At 43.7% G+C, this 25,396-nt stretch overlaps 2 protein-coding genes across 2 annotated transcripts in view; one reads left to right on the top strand and one right to left on the bottom strand.

The window, feature by feature from the left end:
• LOC140195377 (insulin-like growth factor-binding protein 4) overlaps positions 1 to 20,960 on the top strand; it is a 120,546-nt gene extending 99,586 nt beyond the window's left edge. Inside the window, exon 4 of the mRNA XM_072253589.1 lies at positions 18,444 to 20,960. Coding sequence (XP_072109690.1) covers positions 18,444 to 18,596 — 153 coding nt within the window. The 3' untranslated portion in view covers positions 18,597 to 20,960. The remainder of the gene's footprint in view (positions 1 to 18,443) is intronic.
• Positions 20,914 to 25,321, bottom strand: LOC140195378 (insulin-like growth factor-binding protein 3). Its single transcript, XM_072253590.1, has 4 exons — positions 24,746 to 25,321; positions 23,547 to 23,764; positions 23,033 to 23,152; positions 20,914 to 21,649 (listed from the first exon to the last, which is right to left on the bottom strand). Exons 1-4 carry the CDS (start codon positions 25,089 to 25,091, stop codon positions 21,530 to 21,532), a joined length of 804 nt encoding a protein of 267 aa, XP_072109691.1. The 5' UTR covers positions 25,092 to 25,321; the 3' UTR covers positions 20,914 to 21,529.
• Positions 25,322 to 25,396: the final 75 nt, after the last annotated feature.

The raw sequence follows: 25,396 nt of genomic DNA, 5'->3' as shown, positions 1-25,396 counted from the left end.
ACGGAGAGACGGAGTTACACATGTAAACCTCAGTACTGAAGTAAAACTTAGAATATGTATCTTGACATAGAGAGATGGAGTTACACAGGTTACCTCAGTACTGAAGTAAATCTTAGAATCCTTATCTTGACATGGAGAGACAGAGTTATGCAGGTAACCTCGGTACTGAAGTAAAACTTAGAACACACAATCCTAAACAGCCAGGAGCGTTAATCACCACACTGGTTAAAACAACGATCTGACAACGAGTGGATGCAAATATGCTGCAGGTCTTCATGAGAACCAGTTGTGTCGCCATCAAAGGGAATTAGGAGAAAATGGGGAATTAATGGTTAGGACTGTGATAATACCCCACCCCCTCAATGGGAGCCTCCGGGCGAACCACCATGCTTATCCAGATTGTCACAATGGAAATCTCAGATGAGGGAAGGGTCCGAGAGGAAGGAGCAGGGAATCCGGGAGCGCTCCTCAGGACCGTATCCCTCCCAGTTGACCAGGTACTGGAGACCCCTGCCTCGGCGGCGCACATCCAGTATTCGCCGGACGGTGTAAACTGGGTAGTCGTCAATGATCCGGGCGGGTGGAGGAGGTTCAGCAGGAGGGCACAAACGGCTGACAGACACAGGTTTCAGTGGGAGATGTGGAACATGAGATGAATGTGCATGGACCTGGGCAGTCTGAGTTTGACCACTGAGGGGCTGATGAGGCTCTCGATTTTGGGTGGTCCAATGTAACGAGGGGTGAGTTTCTTGGATTCAGTTTTGAGGGGGATGTCTCTTGAAAAGAGCCAAACCTTCTGCCCAGGCCGAAAGTTGGGCACAGGAATTCGATGGCGATCGGCCATCTCCCGGTTGCGGTCAGCTGAATGGAGCAGGGCCGAGCGTGCATCCTTCCAGACCTTGCGGCACCAGCGGAGATGGGCCTGAACTGAAGGCACAGCCATGTTGTCTTCATGTGCAGAAAACAGAGGGGGTTGGTAACTGAGGGAGCATTCGAAGGGAGACATTCCAGTGGCAGTGCTGACCAGGCAGTTGTGGGCGTACTCTATCCAAGTGAGATGGGTGCTCCAGGATGACGGGTTGTTGGCAGATATGCAGCGCAGTGCTGCTTCCAAATTCTGATTTGCTCGTTCCGTTTGACCATTAGTCCGTGGATGGAAAAAGGAAGACAGACTTACTGAAGCTCCGAGGGCTTGGCAGAAGGAGTTCCAGACTTGAGAAATGAATTGGGGGTCTCGGTCAGAAACAATGTCAGAGGGAATTCCATGAAGGAGGAAGACGTGATGGACAAGGAGGTCGGCTGTTTCATGGACTGTAGGGAGTTTGGGAAGGGCTATGAAGTGCATGGCTTTGGAGAAACAGTCCACCACGGTGAGTACAGCAGTGTTCCCATGTGAAGGGAGTGGTCCAGTGACGAAATCCAGAGCAATGTGGGACCAAGGGCGGCCAGGGACAGGTAGGGGATGAAGCAGCCCAGCAGGTGGTCGATAGGGGGCTTTTCCGCGGGCACATACGGAACAGGCAGAGACAAAGGAACAGGTGTCAGTATCCATGGTGGGCCACCAGAAATGTCACTTCAGAAGGGACAGGATTTGATCAATTCCAGGATGACAGGCGAACTGGGAAGTATGCCCCCACTGGAGAACCTGAGACTGGACAGAGTCGGGCATGAAGAGGCGATTGGGGGGTCCATTGCCTGGGTCAGATTGAGTCCATTGGGCATCTTTGACTATGGATTCGATCTCCCAGGTGAGGGCAGTCACAACACAGGATGGTGGAAGGATGGCCTCGGGGTTGGGAAGGCCCTCCTCGGAGATGTATAGACGAGAGAGAGCATCTGGCTTCCCGTTCTTGGAACCAGGACGATAGGTGAGGGTGAATTTGAAATGACCAAAATATAGTGCCCAACAGGCTTGGCGGGAGTTAAGGCATTTAGCAGTTTGGATGTATGCCAGGTTCTCATGGTCCATCCAGACGATGAAAGGTTGTTCTGCTCCCTCCAGCCAGTGCCTCCACTCCTCCAAGGCGAGTTTGATGGCCAGCAACTCCCGGTCCCCAACATCGTAGTTCCATTCAGAACAGGATAGACGGCGAGAGAAGAAGGTGCAGGCTTAGAACTTTTGGTCTGGGATGGAGCATTGGGAGAGGACCGCTCCCACCCCAGAGTCGGAGGCGTCGACTTCCACAATGAATTGGCAAGAGGAATCAGGTTGGACCAGGATGGGAGCGGAGGTGAAACGCCTCTTCAGCTCCGAGAAGGCTGAGTCCACTTCGGGGGTCCAGTGGAAGGGGACCGCAGGAGAGGTGAGCTGAGTAAGGGGCGCTGCCGCCCGGCTGTAGTCCCTGATGAAGCGACGGTAGAAGTCTGCAAACCACAGAAATCGCTGGAGTTGCTTGAGCGTCGTGGGTTTTGGCCACTCCGCCACCGCTTGGATCTTTTCGGGATCCACCCTCACTTGCCCGCTCTTGATGATGTACCCCAGGAAACTGACAGAACGGGCATGGAAATCACACTTCTCTGCCTTAATAAATAGCTTGTTCTCCAAAAGCCTCTGAAGAACCTGACGGACATGGTGGTTGTGCTCCTGAAGATTACGGGAGAAGATTAAGATGTCGTCCAAATAAACAAAAACAAAACGGTTAATAAAGTCCCTAAGGACATCATTTACCAGGGCTTGGAAGACGGCGGGGGCATTGGTGAGACCGAATGGCATGACCAGATATTCGAAGTGACCGAGGGGGGTATTAAAAGCTGTTTTCCATTCATCCCCCTCCCTTATCTTGACCGAGTGATAGGCATTCCGCAAGTCCAATTTAGAGAAAATTGTGGCTCCATGACAGGGCTTGAATGTTGAATCGATAAGGGGCAGGGGATACTTATTCTTTATGGTGATATTGTTCAGGCCATAGTAGTCAATGCAGGGGCACAGTGAGTCATCTTTCTTCCCCACAAAGAAGAAACCTGTGCCTACAGGAGAAGATCAGAGTCGGATAATGCCAGCCGCAAGGAAGTCATTTATATAAGTCTCCATTGCTTCCCTTTCTGGTTGGGACAGGTTGTACAGCCGACTGGTGGGTAGTGAGGCTCTGGGGAGAAGGTCAATAGCGCAATGGTAAGGGCGATGTGGAGGCAGGGAAAGAGCCTGTTGCTTGCTAAACACTTCTCCCAGACCGTGATACTCTACGGGAATCCTGGACAAGTTAGGGGGCTCAGAGGTGGATGAGGTTGCAGTGACCTCCACTGGGGAAAGGGCTGATTGCAGACCAGTAGAATAACAGAACGAGCTCCAGTTGACTATTTTCCTGGTGGGCCAGTTGATGTGGGGATTATGACGGTTTATCCAGGGGTAACCAAAAACTATAGGGGCTTGAGGAGAGGAAATTAAATTGAATTGTACCTGTTCCTGATGGTTTCCAGAGAGAAGGAGAAACAGGGGTTCTGTGCAGTGTGTGACTCAGGCCAGTAGTCTATTGTCCAGTGCCCGGGCTTCCAGGAGGGTACTCAATGGCTCACGAGGAATTCCAGCTTGGAAAGCTAAGTTTTCATCCAAAAAGTTTCCCTCTGCGCCGGAACCACCAGTGCCAACAGAGGCATGGACTGTTGGTTGTAACACAAAGTGGCTTGAAGCTGCATCCGGGGTCGGGGTACGGAAGGGAATGTTGTCTGACTCACCAGGGTCCCCCCTGCCACTGTTGAGCCTTCCCTTTTTGGCCGAAGGGGGCAGGTGGCAAGGAAGAGACCGGACAAGAGGCAATATAGACACACACCCGCTCTCACTCTCCGGAGTCGATCAGTGGGAGAAAGGCGGTTCTGTCCCAGCTGCATGGGCTCCTCTCCTGGGGCGGTGGAAACGACAGGGCTGGGAGCTACTCTAGGAGCAGGAGGAGGAGAGAGGCTTGTTCTGGCAGGAGGTGGTATGAGTGCCGAGGAGTGGCCAAAGGTGGTGGACGACCAGTTCTCTCTCTATGGCATTCTCGAAGGCGATTGTCCAACCTGGTGGCTAGGGAGATCAGGGAATCCAGGCTGTCTGTATCGTCTCTTGTCGCCAACTCGTCTTTCACCATGTCGCTGAGACTATTCCGAAATTTCCCTTGGAGTGCCTCATCGTTCCACCCCAAGTCGGCCACCAACATCCGGAACTCCACAGAATATTCGGCAACGCTGCCTGAGCCCTGATGGAGAGTGAGTAGACGCTTGACGGCATCCTTACCACGGACGGGGTGGTCAAAGATCCTTCTCATTTCTGCGATAAAAGTGGCGAAAGAAGAGCAGATATCTGGTTGATTATCCCAAACTGCTGTGGCCCACGCTAATGCACTTCCCAGCAGCAACCCTATGATATAAGCAATCTTTGACTTATCCGTGGAGTAAGTTGACGACTGCTGTTCAAACACCAGGGAGCACTGAAGGAAGAAGGCCCGGCACTTCCCCAAATCTCCAGCGTGGTGCTCCGGCTCAGTACGTGAGGCTGTCTGGGCGGGGGTGTCGGTGACATATGGGAGGTTGCCGCTACTGACCGTCTGGGCTGACTTGGCTGTGTTTCAGCAGTGGGTTGAGTGAAGTTAGTGGAGACACGGTCCACCTGCTTACCGATCTGCGTGATGTGAGCAGACAGGGAACAGAGGTTTTCCATGACTTCCCGGAGGATTTGGTCGTGCGGTCCCAGTAGGGAACCCTGGCTGGCGAGGGCTTGTTGAAGGGTGTATGTGTCCGCTGGGTTCATGATGGCCAGATCGTTCTGTTACAAGGAACAGGGTGAACCCAAACGCAGGACACTGAGACGGAGATTGAGTTAGGATGCAGACGAAGGTGTGAGAGTGGCTGGAGCTGAACGGAAAACAGGAGGATGAACAGGAAAGCAGGAGGCAGGTAGAACTTATCTTGACACGGAGCGTAGAAAGGCAAGCTGTAGGTAATACTTTTTTTGACATGGAGAGACAGAGTTACACAGGTAAACCTCGGTACTGTAGTAAAATTTAGAATACTTATCTTGACACGGAGAGACTGAGTTACAGAGGTAAACCTCGGTACTGAAGTAAAACTTAAAATACACAATCCTAAGCGGCCGGGAAAGTTAATCACTACACTGGCTAAAACAATGATCTGGTAACGAGTGGATGCAAAGCCGGGTTTTTATGCTGCAGATCTTGATGAGAACCAGGTGGGCCACCATCAAAGGAATTAGGAGAAAATGAGGAATTAACAGTCGGGACTGTGACGTACATGGAGTCTTGGTGTCAAGAGACTATTAGAGAATATATGAAAAACTAAGACCAGAACTAGGCTATACTGCCTTCAACCTCTGTCATTTAGTTGAATCAAGGCTATTTCAACTTCATTTTTTGCTGTCATGTTTGTTAGTACACCAAACTAACAAAATCTACCATCCTCAGTGAGAAAATATTTGACTATTTTGGCTGCAGCAACTTGTGAGGAAAGAGTTCCCAAGTTTACACAAATCTGTGGATAAGCAAGAACTTGATTATCCTGATAGCCTGGCACTAAGCCCATGGTTATACCCCTCTGGTCTGGATTTCACCTTCCAGAGGAGCCTCTTTCTTTTGATCTCTTTCTTACATGACCTATGGAGGAGTAATAACAGCAATGTTTGAGGTACTGTGGCCTGTGCATTGATTAGCCTTTTTAGAAACCTCATCAGAAGCAATATGTAATCAGCTTCTTCTAGCAAACTGTGAGCCTTCTATTTATATTTTATTACATTTGCAGTTTTGTTCTGTTTCTGTCATCTGACATCTTCCTGAAATTTCTCTTACATTGTGGATACAAATCTATATGGATAACGACCTTCCTCAACATTCTCTTCTCACTGACTTCTCTGAAGGAAATTCCTCCCCTATATTACTGTGGTGTAATACTTTGCCCAGGTCTTGTTCATTTTGTCTATTATTGTTTGTCGCCTTCCATTTTCATTGAGTTATAGATTCACACAGCTAATAAACAGGCATTTTGGCCCACTATATCAGGCTTTTATCTACATTAATCCCATCTATTTGCATCAAATATGCAGTTTTCTCTGTCATTCCTATTCTTACGCGTGGGAGGGTGCGGAGATGGAGGTGACTTTGAGGTTCTAACATTTAACTGTTGTTCATTCTTTGGGGCACTCCTCTGTTTTCTTGGATGTTTGCGAAGAAAAAGCATTTCAGGATGCATATTGTATACACTTCTCCGACATTAAATTGGACCTTTGAATGTTCACCTTGATACCTCTGAAATACTGTGAAAGTATTTGCCTACATTACCTCCTTAGGCAGTGTATTCCAGTAAAAAATAATCCTCTTCTGCAACAAACAAGCAACTGTAGGAACTCAGTGGGTCAGGCAGCAGATGTGATCATCAAGTGTCTATTTCCCTCTACAGATGCTGCCTAGACTCAGAGTTCCCCCAACAGTTTGTTTGTTGCTCCAGATTCCAGCATCAGTCTCTTGCTTCTCCAAAATCTCCTTCAAATACCTTTTAAATCTCTTAGTTCTTACCCCATGCCTATGTCTCTTATATGAATATGAAGTCAGCCCCTTCAGATTCAAGATAAAGCAAGCTGGATCTTTTCTTAGAACTGAAAGGTTCTGTCCTGGGCACCATCTTGATGAATTTCCTCTGCACCATCTGTAGCGCAATTACACCTTTTCTTTATTATTGCAATCAGAACTGGACACAGTACTCTAGTACCTCAACTTTGTAAAGTACCAACCTTTATAAAGTTGAACTATAGCCTCATGAAGGTGGGTATCTTGTAGGCCATCTCTACCACCATACCTGCCTGTATCGCACATGAATGTTTATTCCCTATGTTCCTCACTGCTTCTGACGACAATACCCATCAGTCTGTCCCAGTCACTCTATGTTTGCAGAATTCTAACACTTCCAACAATGCTCATAGCCTTAGAGTAATATAATTGAAATTCTATGCAAAACAGTGCTGTTGAAAACCATGAAGATGCAAGAGAATGTAGATGCTGGAATCTGTAGAGGAAAGTAATTGTCAATGTTTCAAGCTGAAACCCTACATCAGGATTGAGGATGGAGTGGCGAGATGGCCAGGTTGGTGGAGAGGAGGAGTAGTGAGGATAGAGCCTGAGGTGTGAAATCCATGCTTCTCAGTGGAGGCATCCTCAATTGTTTTATCGGCAGCAGCAGGACTAGTGACAGATTTGCCGAAGAACATTGCTGCTGCTAAGGTTATTGCAGTTCAAAGAGTCTTTGCCTCCAGCTCTTTTCAGACAATCTGAGGATTATTAATTATCACAGTCAGTTAAGTTACAAACAACCAATTCCCTGGAAGCCATTAATGCACAGAAATCACACATGAACCTGTGGCTACCCATAAGGCTTAGGAGCAGAATTAGATGGTCAACCCATCAAGTCTGCTCTCCATTCTATCATGGCTGATTTACTTTCCCTCTCAACATTCTCCTGCCTTCTACTCATAATCTTTGATACCATTACTAATCAAAAACCTATCAACGTCTGCTTTAAATATACCCATTGACTTGGGTAAACTCCAGCAAATACAGGCGTTGTCATAAAACACTTCCCTTATTTTAACCCTTTCATTCCTAGGATCATTCTCATAAATCTCTGGACCCTCTACAATGGCAGCACATCCTTTATTAGATGTGGAGCCCAAAACTGCTCACAATGCTCCAAATGTAGTCTGAGCAATGCCTTACAGAGTTTATACATTGCAACCTTGCTTTTATATTCTAGTCTTCTTGAAATACAGGTGTCCCCCGTTTTTCGAACATTCGCTTTATGAAACCTCACTGTTACGAAAGACCTACATTAGTACCTTCAGAAGGTGTTTTCACTGTTACGAAGACAATCAGCGCGTGATAAAAGGCAGCGCACGCCCCGAGCAGCCGCTCTCCCCCAGATTCTCGCCGGCATTGCTTAAACACATTGCATTGAGCAGCCATTAGCAAGATGAGTTCTAAGGTGTCGGAAAAGCCTGAAAGATCTCGTAAGGGTGTTACACTTAGCGTAAAACTAGACTTAATTAAGCATTTCGATCGTGGTGAATGAAGCAAGGACAAAGTGAGTTTGGCTTGTGGAAGCTGACGAAGATGATGTTGAAGAGGTTTTGGCATCCCATGACCAAGAACTGATATATGAAGAGCTGATCCAATTAGAAGATGCAATTCGAGAATCGAAACCGAATGCAGTAGCGTAAGTGAAGTCGTCCAGCAACTGAACGTGGAGCAACTGCGTGAGATTTTCGCTGCAATGGTAAAGTATGACTTTAATTTTGAAAGGGTACGTAGGTTTAGGGGATATTTGCAAGATGGTTTGAGTCCTTACAAAGAACTGTGTGATAGAAAAGTGCACGAGGCTCAGCAGTCAAGCAAGCCTTCCACATCAGCCACAGCAGAAGACGAACCTCGACCTTCGACATCGAGGCAGGTAGTCATAGGAGAAGATGAGCTGCCTGCCCTGATCGACGATGAATTGACACCCCCGTGTCCCACGACCCCAACCACTGGGCCCTGGACAGATACTGTACCGATTCGCAGAGAATTCAGCAGTAGCCAGGAGGCACACATCACATCTTTAAGAAAAAAGCCGAAATAAACATGCTAATTAATTAGGTGCCGCCGACACATAATTGTCGGCCCAGATCAGTGTCGGTGCAATCGGCAATTGCCTCTGATCTGCGCCGACATTTACGTGTTGGGTAGCACCTAATTAATTAACAAGTTTATTTCGGCTTTTTTCTTAAAGATGTGCTGTTTGCCTCCCGGCTACCGCTGCATGCTTTGCGGCAAAGTATCAGTCAGCGGCCTGGAGGGTGGGGGCCACTGCACCACACCAACCTGTGACGACTCAGTCTAACACACCATCATCAGTGTGCTCGATATCCTCCCAATTCCAGTAAGTGATACTACACTGTACATACATTATTTCTACTTTATATAGGCTGTGTATTTTTACGTGTTATTTGGTAGATTTGGCAACTTCATAGTTTAAAGGCTACTGGAGAGCGCATTTATGCCAACAGCGCTTGCGTGAGATTTTCTGCTGAGAGCGCTTGCGCGAGATTTTCGCTACGGAGATCTGAGCAGGCAATCGTTGTAGAGAAGTAGTTCTAATTTATATAGGCTGTGTATTTATCATATCATTCCTGCTTTTACTATATGTTACTGTTGTTTTAGGTTTTATGTGTTATTTGCCATGACTTGGTAGGTTATTTTTGGGTCTGCGAACGCTCACAAAATTTTCCCATATAAATAAATGATAATTACTTCTTCGCTTTACGACATTTCGGTTTACGAACCATTTCATAGGAATACTCTACCTTCAGATGGTGGGGGAAATCTGTAAATGCTAACATCGCTTTTGCCTTTCTTACTAATGACTCAATCTGCAAGTTAACCTTTAGGGAATCCTGCACTAGGTCTCCTAAGTCCCTTTGCATCTCTTCATTCCTTCTACCAAAGTACATGACCATACATTTTTGTACACTGTATTCCATTTGCCATATTTATCCATTCTCCTAATAAGACCATAAGACCATATATAGGAATAGAAATAGGCCACTTGGCCTGTCGAGTCTGCTCTGCCATTTCATCATAACTGATCCAATTTTCCTCTCAGCAACAGTCTCCTGCCTTCTCCCCGTATCCCTTCATGCCCTGACCAATTCAGAATCTAAGAACCTCTGCCTTAAATATACACAAAGACTTGGCCTCCACAGCTGCCTTTTGCAAAGAATTCTACAGATTCACCAGCTCCGTTCTAAAAGGATGCCACTCTATTCTGACACTATGTCCTCCGATCTTAGACTCTCCCACCAAAAGAAACATCCTCTCCACATCCACTCAATCAAGGTCTTTCACAGTTCGAAAGGTTTCAATGAGGTCATCCTTCATTCTTCTGAACTCTAGTGAATACAGGCCTTCAGATGCTCTTCATATGAAAAGTTGTTCAATCCTGGAATCATTTTCGTGGACCTCCTTATCATCTAAATATCACACTGGAGAAACAAGATAGTTTTAAAATCGCATTCCCCGGTATAATTGGGTGTGTTCTTCAGTTGCAATTCACAGCTGAAGTTGTCAGTAAAAGGTGGGTGAGAGTTGGCAGCACCAAGAGATTTTTTTCCTGTACCACCGTTTCTTGTCATCAAACAAAAACAGCACTAATCCTTGCCCCTGGAGTAAGTCCCTCCTCTATGCCTTGTATCTGACCCCATTCCCACTGCAACCCACAATCACCAGCTGCCTCCTTCCTCTACCAGGGACCTCCCTACATAATCCTCTGCTCTGTAGCAGCAGCCATGGGAAGCCATCCGAAGGGATGCCTGTCGATGGCTAATCCTGCCTAAGGGACAGGACAATACAGAGAAGGTCATGGAAGAGTCTCAGGACTTGGTTGATCATTGTTTAAAATCAAGAAAGGTGACATATCAACAGAAAATGCTGGATATACCTAGCTGGTCAAGCAGCGCCTCCAGATAGAGAAATATCCAGGTCAATGATGGTCAAATCCAGAAAGGTGTTCAATTGGATAATATTAATGACAAACCTGACACTATTAATAAATTATTCTTAATCGTTTCTTTCAAAAAATATGTGTCAGTTGATGTGTATAAAATTATCTCAGGCATTATTAGGAACGTTGGTAAATTTTGATTTTAAACCTAAGCATTTTAAATTGTTTTAAAATCATCAAAATGTAAGATACTGTATGTGGTTGCTTTACCCAGTGACACCAGGGCACGGAAATTAATTGTCTGGGACTGGAAATAAATATAAACATAAATATTGGAACGTGGGGAGATTCTCTGCTTTTCACCACATGCTCCTTTTCCACCTGTATGCTGTCTTCAACTTTGTGAATTAAATTTAGTAAAGAAGGTGGCAATAGATATGTTACAGAAGGCAAACTGGGATACCTGGATACAACGATGTGCCAGTGAGGAAGGACCCCCTTTCCCTCGAGGAACAGGTACTCTGTCTGGCCGCAGATGAATTGAGGATGACCCTGGCCAGGGTCAACCTGTATAAAGCTGTGGGGCCTGATGAAATACCTGGTTGGGTGCTGAGGAACTGTGCAGCCCAGTTAACAGAAGTTCTAACAGACACCTTCAACATCTCTCTGGAACAGTTTATTGTCCCTGCAGGCTTCAAGGTGGCCACTATCATCCTGGTGCTCAGGAGGGTGGCAGTAATCGGCCTCAACAACTACCATCCAGTGGCACTGACCTCAACAATAACAAAGTGCTTTGAGCAGTCGTGGACAACACTAATCCTCAGCTTCCTGCTACATTGGACCCTTTCCAGTTTGCTTCTCAGCCAAATTGGTACACTGATGATGCCATAGCCTCTGTACTTCACTCTAGCCTGTCTCACCTGGAAAATGGTGCCTCATACACCAGGAGGCTGCTCATTAACTTCAGCTGAGCATTTCGCACAACCATCCTGCAGAAGCTGGTGGATAAAGTTTCCTCATTGGGTCTCAACACCTCTCCCTTTAACTGGATCTCGGACTTCTTAACAGAATGGTCACAGTCAGTTTGTGTTGGCAGAAACGTCCCTAGCTCCTCCCCCAGGACTGTGAGCACAGCCCACTGCTGTTGCATGACTGCACTGCTAGATCCAGTTCAAATCACATCATCAGATTTGCTTATGAACAACAGTGGATGCCCTCATCAACAACGACGATGAAATGGCATACAGAGAGGAGGGAGAGCAGCTGGTAGAATGATGCGAGCACAACAACTTGAGTCTCTACATGGACAAGACGACAGAGATGATTGTGGACTTTAGGAAGATGCAGACTGACCACTCCTCACTGCATATAATCGGCTTCTCCACAGACAGAGTTAGGAGCACCAAGTTTCTGGGAGTGTACACACCAGACAGTATCACCTGGTCCCTCAACATCACCCCTTTGGTCAAGGAAGCACAGCAGTGTCGCCACTTCCTGAGGAGATTGAGGCAAGTGAGGCTCTCCGCCCCCCCAACCAACCCCCCCCACCACCATTTCTAGCCAATTTTTACAGGAGCACCATCGGGAGTGGCCTGACCAACTGCAGCACTGACTGTTATTGGAATTGTAACCCATCTGGCCGATAGTCCCTACAAAGGATTCTGAGGGGCTGTCATCTGAGTTTCTCTTCTAGCGCTGCGTATGCAGGGCCCTCAGCATTGTCGGTGTACCCTCCCATTCGTCCAGTAATCTCTTTGACCCATCCCCAACCCCACCATCAGGCAGGAGGTAACATAGCACAAGAACTGTGAGGAGGGGAAACAGCATCTTCCCCCGGGCCGTAAGACCCAGATCTCAGCACATATGAAGCACCAGTGGCATTATACTGTTATTTTTTTGTGTCATAAATTTACCTTCTTATTTATTATTTTATTTATACTAATATTGTGTGTTTGTATGTGAGTCTTATGTACTGTGGGGTGCACCTTGGTCTGGAGAATGTCCTTTTGCTTTGGCGGTATACATGTGTACGGCTGAATGACAATAAACAGAACTTGATTCTGATCGTAACTTGATGGATTTGAGTTCTATCATTCACTCTGGAACCACTAGAAGTGAGTTGCCCTCTTTATAGATGTGGTTACAAGCATTCCTTTGCAGCAAAGTCATGCATACAATGAAGATGTTTTTGTACTTACAGAAATTATTCTACATTTTGTACAACACTGCATGTGAAGCAATGTTCTATAAAAACAAAAACACGGTATAATATGTGCTTAGAGATAGCTTCAAAATATTACAGTTTGCTCCCAAAATTTACCAAGTCACATTTTACTATACAAGTGCTATTGAGGTGGCACTGTAAAGCAACAAATTTGTAATTATCTTGGTACAGCATTTCCCTGAAAATCTCATCATTTGGAATCTGACAAATTGCTTTTCTTTCCTCCAGTAACTGTACATCTAAACAATTCTTGGAAAATGAATATGGTATAAATATGAAATATGCTGAGACAGTAAATAAATCCTTTGTCCATAGTAGCTGACATCAAATCCCTGAGTCAGAATCCCCAGCCAGCATAAAGTAACTCAAGGTTGCTATACTCCAGGGGTGGGACTTTCTTCATTGGGACTACCAATCTGCAGACTATGCACACACAGCTCTTGATCTCACCTCCATAAATTTAAAGAATGCAAGTTCAGGTTTGTAGCCACATAATTTTTCATTACGCTTTTTCAGGTGGTGATGAGAATGGCATGGAAGCTTTAGCCCATTCGTCAAGAGACTCACAAGCTCAGATGCAAATCCTGATTGTGCAAGCGTGCCAGATATTCATAGCTTCTATTCTCCTTGTTCTGAAGACTAAAGCACCACCTACTGGAGGTTTCTGAGTGTAGTTAGTGAACTTTAAATACTACCACATAGAAGGAATCCAATCATCCTGACGGCTGTGATCTGCCTTATGGTAGTACTATTGCCTCTGAATCAACATATATTTGGGTTCAAGACCCACTATAGGAAGCTGATATAATTAATGCATCTCTTACCTGCATCTCCTCCATTTGCCGCATGGCTGCTCTCACCCAGTTCCCCCACTGACATAACAAAGATAGGGGTCCCCTCGCCTCACCTACCGACTTCAAGCCTTTGAATTCAAAATACCATTCTCCGCAACTTCCATCATCCCCAGTGGGATATCACCAATAGAGTCTTCTTCCCCTCCTTCCCCCGTCAGCTTTCCATAGGGATCACTCTCTTCTCTGTTCATCTCTCCCCACCGATCACCCTCCAGGCAACTCATTCCTGCAACTGCGGTAAATGCTACCTTTGTCTCTACGGCTCGTCCCTCATTGCAGTCCAGAGCCTTGGTCTTTCCCGTGAGGCAGAACTTCACTTGTGAATCCATTGGAGTTGCTTAGTGCATCCGATTCTCCCAGTGCGGCCTGGTCTAGATGTGACACAGATTGGGGTATCACCTTGTTGAGCACTTTCACTCTATCTGCTGTAGCAATCAAGATCTCCTGGTGGCTGACATTACAATTCTACTTCCAATTTCCATACTGACATACAGTGCCTATAAAAAGTATTCAATCTCCTCTTGGAAATTTTCATGTTTTATTGTTTTACAACAGTGAATCACAATGGATTTAATTTGGCCTTTTTTGACACTAATCAACAGAAAAGTACTCTTTCATGTCAAAGTGAAAATAGACCTCTACAAAGTAATCTAAATTAATCACAAATATGAACACAAAATAATTGATTGCAGAAGTATTCAACCCCTTTAATATGACACACTAAATCATCACTGGTGCAGCAAATTAGTTTTAGAAATCTCATAATTAGTTAAATGGAGATCACCCAGTTCAGTCAAGGTGCTTCAATTAATTATAATAAAAATACACTTGTATCTGGAAGGTCCAACTGCTGATGAGTGAGTATCCTGGCAGAAACTACTCCATGAAAACAAAAGAACACTCCAATCAACTCCGCGAAAAGGTTAATGAAAAGTTTCCAAGTCACTGAGTATCCCTTGGAGTAGAGCTAAGTCAATCATGAGAAATGGAAAGATTATGGCACAGCTGTAAATCTGCCGTCCTCAAAAACTGTGTAACCATGCAAGAAGGAGACTAGTGAGGGAGGCCACCGGGAGACCTATGACAACTCTCTGGAGGAGTTCCAAGCTTCAGTGGCTGAGGTGGGAGAGACTCTCCATACAGCAACTGTTGCCCAGGTGCTTCACCAGTCACAGCCTTATGGGAGAGTGGCAAAGAGAGTCATTGTTGAGAAAAAACTCACATGAAATCTCAGCTAGAGTTTGCCAGAAGGCATGTGGGAGACTCTGAAGTCAACTGGAAGAAGGTTCTGTGGTATGATGAAACCAAAACTGAGTTTTTGGTCATCAAACGAAATGCTATATTTGGCGTAAACCAAGCACCACACAACATCAAAAACATATTATCCCTAACATGAAGCATGGTGGTGGCTACATCATGCCATGGGGATGCTTCACTGCAGCAGGCCCTGGAAGGCATATAAGGGGGAGTGTAAAATGAATGCAGCGAAGTACAGGGAAATCCTGGAGGAAAACCTGATGCAGTCTGCGAAGAACTGTGACTTGGGAGAAGATTTGTTTTCCAGCAAGACAATGACCCCAAGCATAAAACCAAAGCTACGCAAGAATGGCTCAAAAACAACAAAGTAATGTCCTGGAGTGGCCATGTCAGAGTTCAGACCTCAATCCAATTGAGAATTTGTGGCTGAACTTGAAAAGGCTGTTCTCTCACAATCCCCATGTAATCTGACTGATCCTGGGCAGTCATATAAAGAAGAATGGAGAAAAATTGCAGTGTCCAGATGTGCAAAGCTGATAGAGACTTACCCACACAGACTCAAGGCTGTAATTTCTGGCAAGGGTACACCTACAAAATACTGACGAAGGGGGTGAATACTTATGCAATCAATTATTTTGTGTTTTACAGTTGTAATTGATTTACTTTGTTGAGATCTGTTTTCCCTTTGAAATGGAAGTGTCTTTTTCTGTTGATTAGTGTCAAAAAAAACAAATTAGATCCACGGTGATTCAATGTTGCAAAACAATAAAACATGAAAACTTCCAAGGGGGTTAATACTTTTTATAGACACTGTATTTGTCTATAGATTCCACTATTGCCAAGTTGAAAGTGAAGGCAGTTTGGAGAAGAAACACCTTATTTCCTTCTTGATGGTCTCCAACCTGACAGCATCAATAACGATTTCTCTAACTTCCCTCCTATCAGGTTCCACCTTAGTCACCCCTTTGCCTCTGCCTCCTATCACCTCTAAGCTTCTCAAATCACTTACACTCTCCCACTCCCCCACTCATTTCCCTTCCCCCTCTCACCTGTGTTCACCTATCACCCACTAGCTCAAGCTCCTCCACTTCCACCACTCTTTTATAGTGGCTTCCTCTCTCATTGTTTCCAGGCCTGATACGGGGTCTCAGCCCCAAAGAACAGCTATCCATTTGCTCCACAAATGCTGCTCGAATCTGCCAAGGACATCCAGTGCTTTGTGTATGTTGCCCCTCATCATTTATTTTGCTTTTAATATCAGAGAAACATTACTCCATCAGAGTGCTAGCTTTTTGGATGAGATTGGAGTCAAAATACCATTTCTTCAGATTAATATCTAAAATGATAGGTAATATTCTCAAAGTCCACAGTTCATCAATGTGTCATCCTGAACAGGGCTTGAAAAGATCCTTTCAAAAGATCATTTATTCTTTATTTCTAATTTTGCTCGATCACTGTTAAGGGTCTTACCATTTCTGTTATCCTTTCACTGCACTGTGCTCCAACATCTGTACCTACTACGGAACATCATATATGTATATATATGTTCTTACTCACAGTTGGCAAACTATTAACTCAGTACTGAAGTGGGCAGCGTTGCATTATAGAATATTTTCTGGTTATGAGTGGACACCTATAACAAGGTAGGAGCCTATGGATCAACACACATCAAAGTTGCTGGTGAATGCAGCAGGCCAGGCAGCATCTCTAGGAAGAGGTACAGTCGACGTTTCAGGCCGAGACCCTTCGTCAGGACTAACTGAAGGAAGAGTGAGTAAGAGATTTGAAAGTTGGAGGGGGAGGGGGAGATCCAAAATGATAGGAGAAGACAGGAGGGGGAGGGATGGAGCCAAGAGCTGGACAGGTGATTGGCAAAAGGGATATGAGAGGATCATGGGACAGGAGGTCCGGGGAGAAAGACAAGTGTTGGGGGGGGGAACCCAGAGGATGGGCAAGGGGTATATTCAGAGGGACAGAGGGAGAAAGAGGAGAGTGAGAGAAAGAATGTGTGTGTAAAAATAAGTAACAGATGGGGTATGAGGGGGAGCTGGGGCATTAGCGGAAGTTAGAGAAGTCGATGTTCATGCCATCAGGTTGGAGGCTACCCAGACGGAATATAAGGTGTTGTTCCTCCAACCTGAGTGTGGCTTCATCTTTACAGTAGAGGAGGCCGTGGATAGACATATCAGAATGGGAACGGGATGTGGAATTAAAATGTGTGGCCACTGGGAGATCCTGCTTTCTCTGGCGGACAGAGCGTAGGTGTTCAGCAAAGCGGTCTCCCAGTCTGCGTCGGGTCTCGCCAATATATAAAGGGTCACATCGGGAGCACCGGACGCAGTATATCACCCCAGCCGACTCACAGGTGAAGTGTCGCCTCACCTGGAAGGACTGTCTGGGGCCCTGAATGGTGGTAAGGGAGGAAGTGCAAGGGCATGCTCCTGATGTGGCCTTCTATATATTGGCGAGACCCGACGCAGACTGGGAGACCGCTTTGCTGAACACCTACGCTCTGTCCGCCAGAGAAAGCAGGATCTCCCAGTGGCCACACATTTTAATTCCACATCCCGTTCCCATTCTGACATGTCTATCCACGGCCTCCTCTACTGTAAAGATGAAGCCACACTCAGGTTGGAGGAACAACACCTTATATTCCGTCTGGGTAGCCTCCAACCTGATGGCATGAACGTCGACTTCTCTAACTTCCGCTAATGCCCCACCTCCCCCTCGTACCCCATCTGTTACTTATTTTTATACACACATTCTTTCTCTCACTCTCCTTTTTCTCCCTCTGTCCCTCTGAATATACCCGCTGCCCATCCTCTGGGTCCCCCCCCCCTTGTCTTTCTTCCCAGACCTCCTGTCCCATGATCCTCTTATATCCCTTTTGCCAATCACCTGTCCAGCTCTTGGCTCCATCCCTCCCCCTCCTGTCTTCTCCTATCATTTTGGATCTCCTCCTCCCCCTCCAACTTTTAAATCTCTTACTCACTTTTCCTTCAGTTAGTCCTGACGAAGGGTCTTGGCCTGAAACGTCGACTGCGCCTCTTCCTAGAGTTGCTGCCTGGCCTGCTGCGTTCACCAGCAACTTTGATGTGTGTTGCTTGAATTTCCAGTATCTGCAGAATTCCTGTTAGAAGCCTATGGATAGCTATTCAACAGATAAGTTCATGAAAAGGGCAGCATCATTCTGTTTGGAAACCAGACAAGGTGGGGAAATTATTGCTTTGATTTATCAGGAATACTCTTGTCTAATTAAACTGGATAAGCAATTGTTTGACCTTCTCTCACTCTCGCTCAAAACTGAACCAAAAGCCACTATGGGTCTGATTAGTGTCATATTGCCAGCTTGATATTGGTTCCTGACCTGGTTCACACAAAGTCTGTATTTTATCTGACTGTGCAGATCAGATTTCAGGACCAGTCCATTCCATCCTAGTTATTGTGGGCAGAAAACAGAAGGGCCTTGAATCATGTGCTAAAACTGAATATATTATTGTCGAGTCAGCCTTCCCTTTGGTACATAAATACTGTTATCTTGTACTACTATTTTGGGAAGTTACATTGCTATTTATATTTGAGAATAGAATTTTTTAATGAACATTTTATCTACTTCCCACAAAGAGGACAATAAATATTGTGTATTAATGTTTTAAAAGTGTGAGTCGTCATTGGATGGGGAACGTGGAAGATGTTGGTGTGTTCACCGCTGGAATGGAAAGAGGATCCCAGGGTCTCCAGAAGTGAGAGGTGATCCCCAGTGTCACAGGCATGACGTACATGTTCCGGCTTCGACAGAACCAAATAATTGAAGTATCTTAAGAAACTTATGAGATGTTAACATCTTTGCTTTTTTCTCCCCCCACACATTACCCCACAGCATTTGAAGATGATATCTGGAAGGTTACAGTTATCTTTCATAAATATAAGCTATTTATTTCCTGCTTTTTTTTAGTTTTGAGATTGCATTTTAAGGAAATCAAACAATTAAGATGACATGTATGTGAATTGCCAAGTGAAATTATCTACTGTTGCTAGTTGCATATGTAGCTCACTAAGTAGCATGTATGAAGATTTTCCTGTGAATAATGCCTGACTAAATTTCTGTCAAAAAAGCAATATTCAGCAGTCACTGCAAGTCAGTAGGTATGAATATATAACACTTAGTTATTGTGATAATGAAAGGAAAATAAGAATGTTTGAGACCGATGTCGCAAATGCAATTGCAGTCATTATTAGCTAGCCATTGACTCCTCTTCACACTTCCAGTTGTCACTTCAGATGTTAATATTTTAATTAAACAAAAACATGAAAGTGTCCATATTTTCAAATGCAATTGAACAAAGAACAATACAGCCTAGGAACAAGCCCTACAGCTGACAGTGTTACGCTGAATTAATTACTCTAATGATACCTGATTTAATTAATCCATTTTGCCTGCCCTTGGTTCACACGCCTCCATTCTTTGCACATTCCTGTGCCTATTGAACAGACTCTTAAGTCTCTATTGATTCAGCCACCAGCAGCAGCCCTGGCAGCACATTGCAGGTATCCACCACTCTGTGTAAAAAAAAGCTTGACTCGCACATCTTTGAACTTTCCCTTTCTCACCCTAATTACATGCTTCTAGTATTAGATATTTCAACCCTGGGATGAAGCTACCAGCTATCTCCTCTACCTCTCATAATCTTCTTTCAGGTTGTCCTGCAGCTCCAAATGAAATATATCCTCTACTTCCATTAGCATCCTGGTAAACCTCTTCTGCACCCTTTCCTAAGCCTATAATGGAGTGAAAGAATTTAATGCAATACTCCAGATGCACCCTAACCGTAACACCACCTAACCGTGTGTCAACTGCAAACTTACCAACCCACCCCTCCACATTTTCATCCAAGTGATTTATGTATATATCACAGATAGCAGAGGTCCCCGTATGGATCCCTGTGGAAGACTGGTCATGGACCCCCAGACAGAAAATCTTGTTGAGTCTTTATATCTTCTATGGACAAGCCAATTCTGAATCCAAACAGCCATGCATAATGTTCTGGATGAACCTACAATGAGGCACCTTGTTGAATACCTCATTAAAGTCCACATTGACAACATTTACTGCTTTAGCTACAGGTATTTTTTTGTTAAAGGTTCAGATTTCATTTATTATGACATCTGTACTCTTCCTTTTGCATAATCCTACACACACAATACATGGGATATTTAGTACTAAGTGAGAAAAATGAATTCATTTGGTGCTGAAAAGTGTTTAAAATTTAACATTGACAAATGCATTTAAAGTCAATTGTGAAAGAAGTTCATCCTTGATACACAATTATACTTGTATCTCAAATTTTGAATAGTGTTAACTCTTTGCACTTAGTGCCCTAAACAAGAAGCAAAGCCTTAAGCTTACTTCTAATGAGGTATGAAAGTACAGCATTTATTTTTGTAATGATCGCTATTGATTGTAAAGCATTTTACTTCAATACTCACACATATTTACTGATTCAAGTCTGTTCAAGAAATTCTTTTTGCCACTGCAGTATGAATGAAATAAAAATTCTGAATTCTGTAACCTTTAGCATAAACATCTGGTTATAACTTGGAAGTTATAAATGAAACATAATCTTCTACGTTGCTTTCTTTATTGCAGTGTTAACGTAACAAAATTTGTGAATTAAAATCAGAAACAAAAATCTCAAGATTTCATAAATAATGCTGCCAATTTATTTGCTCAAAATACATAATGCCCATCTGGTGAAATACCAGTGTATATTTTACAGATAGGTACTTTCATGATAGTTATGTCAGATGTACTGACCTATAAAGACTGCAGAATGTAATGGAGAAAATTTGAGTTCTTGCACCTGCTGGATTTCCTGGTGATGGTGTATGCTCTGTAACCACTAGATGGCACTCGCACCTTTGTTCACATTTTCTCATATACTAATGATAGAATTGTTCTCTAAACATTATGATGTCTTTTTAATGCATCTCAGTTTTATTTTAGAAAATCATAAGCTAATTACAGTGCACAATTAATGAATGGATCAGTGAATTTATGATTTTTGTAATATTGTGATGCAAGTTAATCTATTGGCTTGTTGCTGTAGAAAATACAATGCTTCATATTCATTCAGTTTAAATAATGTTTATTAAAAAACATAATTATATTAAATACAGACCATATTCTAACAGAATATTCATTTCATTTAAGGAAAGATCATATGACTTTAGTAACATGAAAGCTTTTTTTAAAAAAAGAACAAAAGCCCTTTTAAAATTTTTTATAGAAAGTTTTACCCGTGAAGGCTAGGTTCCTGTTTCAGACCTGCAGAACAAGACATCTCAAAATATGTAGTAGCATACACTATTATTCTTACATAAGAGCACAAAGTCTGTCAGGATCAAATTGGTCACAGGCTGTTCTTAAATAGTCAAGTGGAGATTCCCTGATTCCTTTCCGAAGTGCCTTTTCCTTGGGAACTATAGTGCAGATTTCTTGGGAATTAGAAAACTCCCACTCTTTCAGGGAGCTGGAAGAATATGTGGCAGGATTGAGCTGTATCATCTGGGCTGAAGAAAGCCTCCTCTCCCAACCAAAGTTGGCAGATCTCACAACTCTGGAACACAGGCTGTCCATGCCTACTGCCAGTTGCTCTGAGGTCTCTGTTTGATCAATGTCTGTCATTCGCTCTCTCTTTCTCTCTCTCACACACACATGCAGAGTCCACAGGAGCTGCAGGCTTCTTCACTTACTTTCAAAGCTGTAACAGCGCAATTCCCCATTCCTGTCATAGCTGGGCAGCTGAGTGCCATATTTATCCACACACCAGCAGAAACCTCTTCTCCTACCTTTAGAGGATCGGCACTGTGTTGAGAGAAAAAGTAAAGGTCAAAGATAGGACAGACTATAAAGTTATTTTCCCTTTAAGAATTAAAATATAACCAACATACGACATTCTCAAAAGACACAAAAAGCAAATCCGAATATTGACCCCCTCCGAAGTGTAAATCCTAAGCAGCTTTTAACAATCTGAGAGGTCAACTGATACAGAACCAGTACTTCATGGAGTTTATGATACACAGATTACTACCTCTTAAATTCACTTTCTAACTTAGTACAGGACACTGTAGTGGATTGCATCTAAAGTTTCTGAAGCATTGTTCTAGTTGAAGCAACAATTTAAACAGTCAATAATATTAACAGATGTCAGCTACACTGAAAGATACAGATTTTTAAATAGTTTTGTTGAAATATCAAAATGTAGCCTAGTCTAGATGAAAATTCAGCTCCAAGTTATGTTGTTCAAATACTATAATTCACTGTCCCAATGGGGCAATTCAGTATGTGCAGTTTCAAAAGGAATCAATCTAAATTTGAAGCAGCAAAGACTGAAAACATAAACTCTATTCGATCAAATAAGCTGCTCAATCAAAAACTTCAACTTCAGATTGATAAACTTCTGACAAGTAAAGATATTAAGGTTCATGGAACCAAAGCAAATAAATGGATTGAGGTGCACTTCAGACAAGGTGTGGCTGAAAGGTGGAAGAGACCCAAGAAGGTTAATGCTGTACTCCGGTTGCTAATTCATTTGGAACAAAAACATTGCAGTTCCATTCAGAAATGCCCGCATAGGTTTTGTACATTTTCAAATAAAAAAATTTTTGTGCTCAACAGCATGTCAGCAACTGAAATGTTAGACCGTGTTCACACATTTACGATCACATTACTTACAAGTGAAAAAAAATTCTGCAACATTCAGAGCTAAAGTGTCCTTAATTCTTGCCCTCTCACCAGCTATATAACAAAACGTTACAAATATGGGAGAGCTGAAATAACTCTAATAGGATTACAGGGCACTCATGACCCCACACAAAATAAGTTCACATAATATTCGGGATACACTTGGGCATTGTTTTTGCAAAATTGTCCAAAATTTTTTTTTGTTTGTGTACGTGTTTGAAACATGCCCAAAATAAGTCTAATGTGAAATCTATCAACTACTTTCAGAGATAAGCAAGAGGAATAGATTGCATTGATGCAGTAAATAAATTCCCACTAGCTTCTGAATGTGGGTCAGTACATTATCTTCCTTGTAATCAATGTATTTTATTTGGCAATGGTAAAACAGTGTGATTCCTTTGCTGTGTGCCAACAGGTAGATCTTACATAAAATTAGCAAAGTACATTTATTAAATGGAAAAATACACAGTGCTCACAAGCACTGGTGAGGCAAAATCTACAAACCTGTTTTTTCTTGTAGAAACCTTTCTTGTCACAATTTGGAATGTACACACCTCTAGGGCTCAGTATGGATACAGCTTTCAGATTATTTAGGATATCTTCCATTTCTCTCCGACAAGGACCCTGATTAAAAAAATACAGGCAGAACACTCATGATTTTTTGTTACTCACAGACAAATTAAAATCATTCAATCTTAATTACATAAATCTAAAACTTGACCTTTATAGACCAAAGCTGACTATTGAATGCTGGATGCACTGGAATAGCCCCTTTTATTTAATATTACAAATGATTTTGTTGATTTTGCTATGAAATTGTGAGCGTAGGTGGAAAAATATTACTTTTAAATCAGAACTGATGAAGTGAAACTCTTTAGCACATTTTAGGTCACTACAGAGACCTGATGAAGTCAGCACAGGTGCAACATTTAAATTTGAAATTAGAAGAAACTTTCAAGTTGAATTGGGGATTCAGATCCTTCAAAGTACACAGTAATTTAAGAGAAGGCTCACTCACATATTCGGTGTCGTGCTTTATTTCTGAAGAAAAGTTGGTAGTTTCAGTGTTCTCTGCCTCATTGTTAATTTTGTACAGCTGGGATTTTCTAGAGGCTTCCTTCCTCAGCAGCTTCCTGTGAGGCTGAGTTTTACTCTCTTGCATTCGGTGTGTGTTCGGACTCCACTCATTCCCGGAGTTACTGGCATTCCTTTCTTCCTCAGAACGGTTAACATTTCCTGCATTTAAAAATAGGAGGCACGTTAGCAAAGTTTGGTGCAAAAGTCCTACTACAGAAAAAGAATCTCGTTTACAGCTTAAAATGCATGCTAAGAGAGGGGTGGAAGCAGAAAAAAAATATACGAAAGTTTTGTTTCATCGTTGTACTTTAATTGCTCCCAGACTGTTTTAAGAGGATCACGGCTTGGCAGCAAACGCGGTAATACCTTTTTTCACCAGCTGGTGGAAAACTAACGTCGTCAATATATACGCTCACATTAAATGTGTTAGCACTGTATTATGCCCTCGTGAGAACTAGAGACTGTAGTTATTCTCATCTTAATCTTTTCTAGCAGTACCCAGCCTTTTTTTTTAATTAATCGCATACTGTTGTATTATCAGTTATGACCAAACTTTATTGGATGAAGGACGAATTTTATCTATAGTATGAACGTGGAGACGTCGTTCCACGTGTATACCCATCTTAGAACAACCCATTTACTTTAAAACTTACATTGAAATACACCTAAGATGAAAGCGGTCACTGCATCACGTATCTGCTCCCATTATTAAAGTAAACACAATGGAATATTCAATGTAAAATTTAAGTTTAGAAATATATATCAACCAACACAATCGTCTGTATTCTCTCCCCAGTGAAAAGGCCAAGAGACGCTGTTTTATTTAAAAGAGGCAATGTAGCCGTTTCTTCCAACCCAAACAGTGAAGCTACTGTTTAAACTGCCCGCGGGTCAGCAACCCCTTCCTAGTACATAGGAGCAGACTGCAACCATCCAGACAAAACAGTGATGCAATCGATGGATCGCCAGTTCAATACATTTTTTGCCCTAATAAAATAACTTGAACAGAGATGAATATTGTATTCATGATTACTGTCTACACCTTTCACTTCAGCAAGCATCAAAAGCAACAGCAAAGTTGCAAGAGAATGCAATTAACTAAAGTAAACGAGTAAACTGTAAAAGTGCATAATGTTGTACCTGCAACGTTCTGGAAGATGCGAGCTCTAGCTGTCTCGTTGGTGCAGAGTCCTCTGCCCTCCAACAGCGACTGCAACGGTTTACTCTCGTCTGCCCGCGGCAGACAGGTGAGGCCCGAGGCGCAGCGCTCGGTGTAGACGCCGCATTGCTGCCCCTGGCGGAGGGCGCAGGTCGTGCAGCAGCCGCAGCCGGGCTCCCTCACCGGCTCGCAGTCGCTCTGCACCAGCGGCTTGCACTGCGACAGCGCCCGGCTGTCGCACGGCTCGCAGCGGACCACAGGTCCCAGTGAGGTCGCCAGCTTCACGCTGGCCGCGGCCACGGCCAGCACACACAGTGCGTACACCATGGTTATTCCTATCACAGGCAGCGGTGGCCGGGAGCCGGACACTTTGCAAAGAGCTCCTCACACACAAAAATAAAAAAAAACAAAAAAGGGGACGAAAAGAAAAATAAGTTTACTGCTCCGCTGAATTCAAACCGAACTTGTAGGAAAGTTGCCTTTTTTATTTTACTTTTCTTTTAAAAAAATAACCTTTATCCCTTCGCACTTTCTTCGACTCCGAGAAACCAAGAGCGAATGCAGGTTCCCTTATATCAGAAACGGCGAGATCCCGCCCCCGGAATATGAATAATTCACTCGCCTCCCATTGG

This window comes from Mobula birostris, chromosome 3 (assembly GCF_030028105.1).
Source record: "Mobula birostris isolate sMobBir1 chromosome 3, sMobBir1.hap1, whole genome shotgun sequence".
Lineage (NCBI taxonomy): Eukaryota > Metazoa > Chordata > Chondrichthyes > Myliobatiformes > Myliobatidae > Mobula > Mobula birostris.
Note: the sequence above shows the minus strand (reverse complement) of the source record. Positions and strands in the feature narration are given on the sequence as shown.

Coding starts and splice junctions, on each gene's coding strand:
- LOC140195378 (XM_072253590.1), bottom strand. CDS start 25,091: ATGGTGTACGCACTGTGTGTGCTGGCCGTGGCCGCGGCCAGCGTGAAG. Junction 23,153..23,546: donor TAAAGCACGACACCGAATAT/GTGAGTGAGCCT, acceptor TTTTTTAATCAG/GGTCCTTGTCGGAGAGAAAT. Junction 21,650..23,032: donor GTTTCTACAAGAAAAAACAG/GTTTGTAGATTT, acceptor CTCTCAACACAG/TGCCGATCCTCTAAAGGTAG.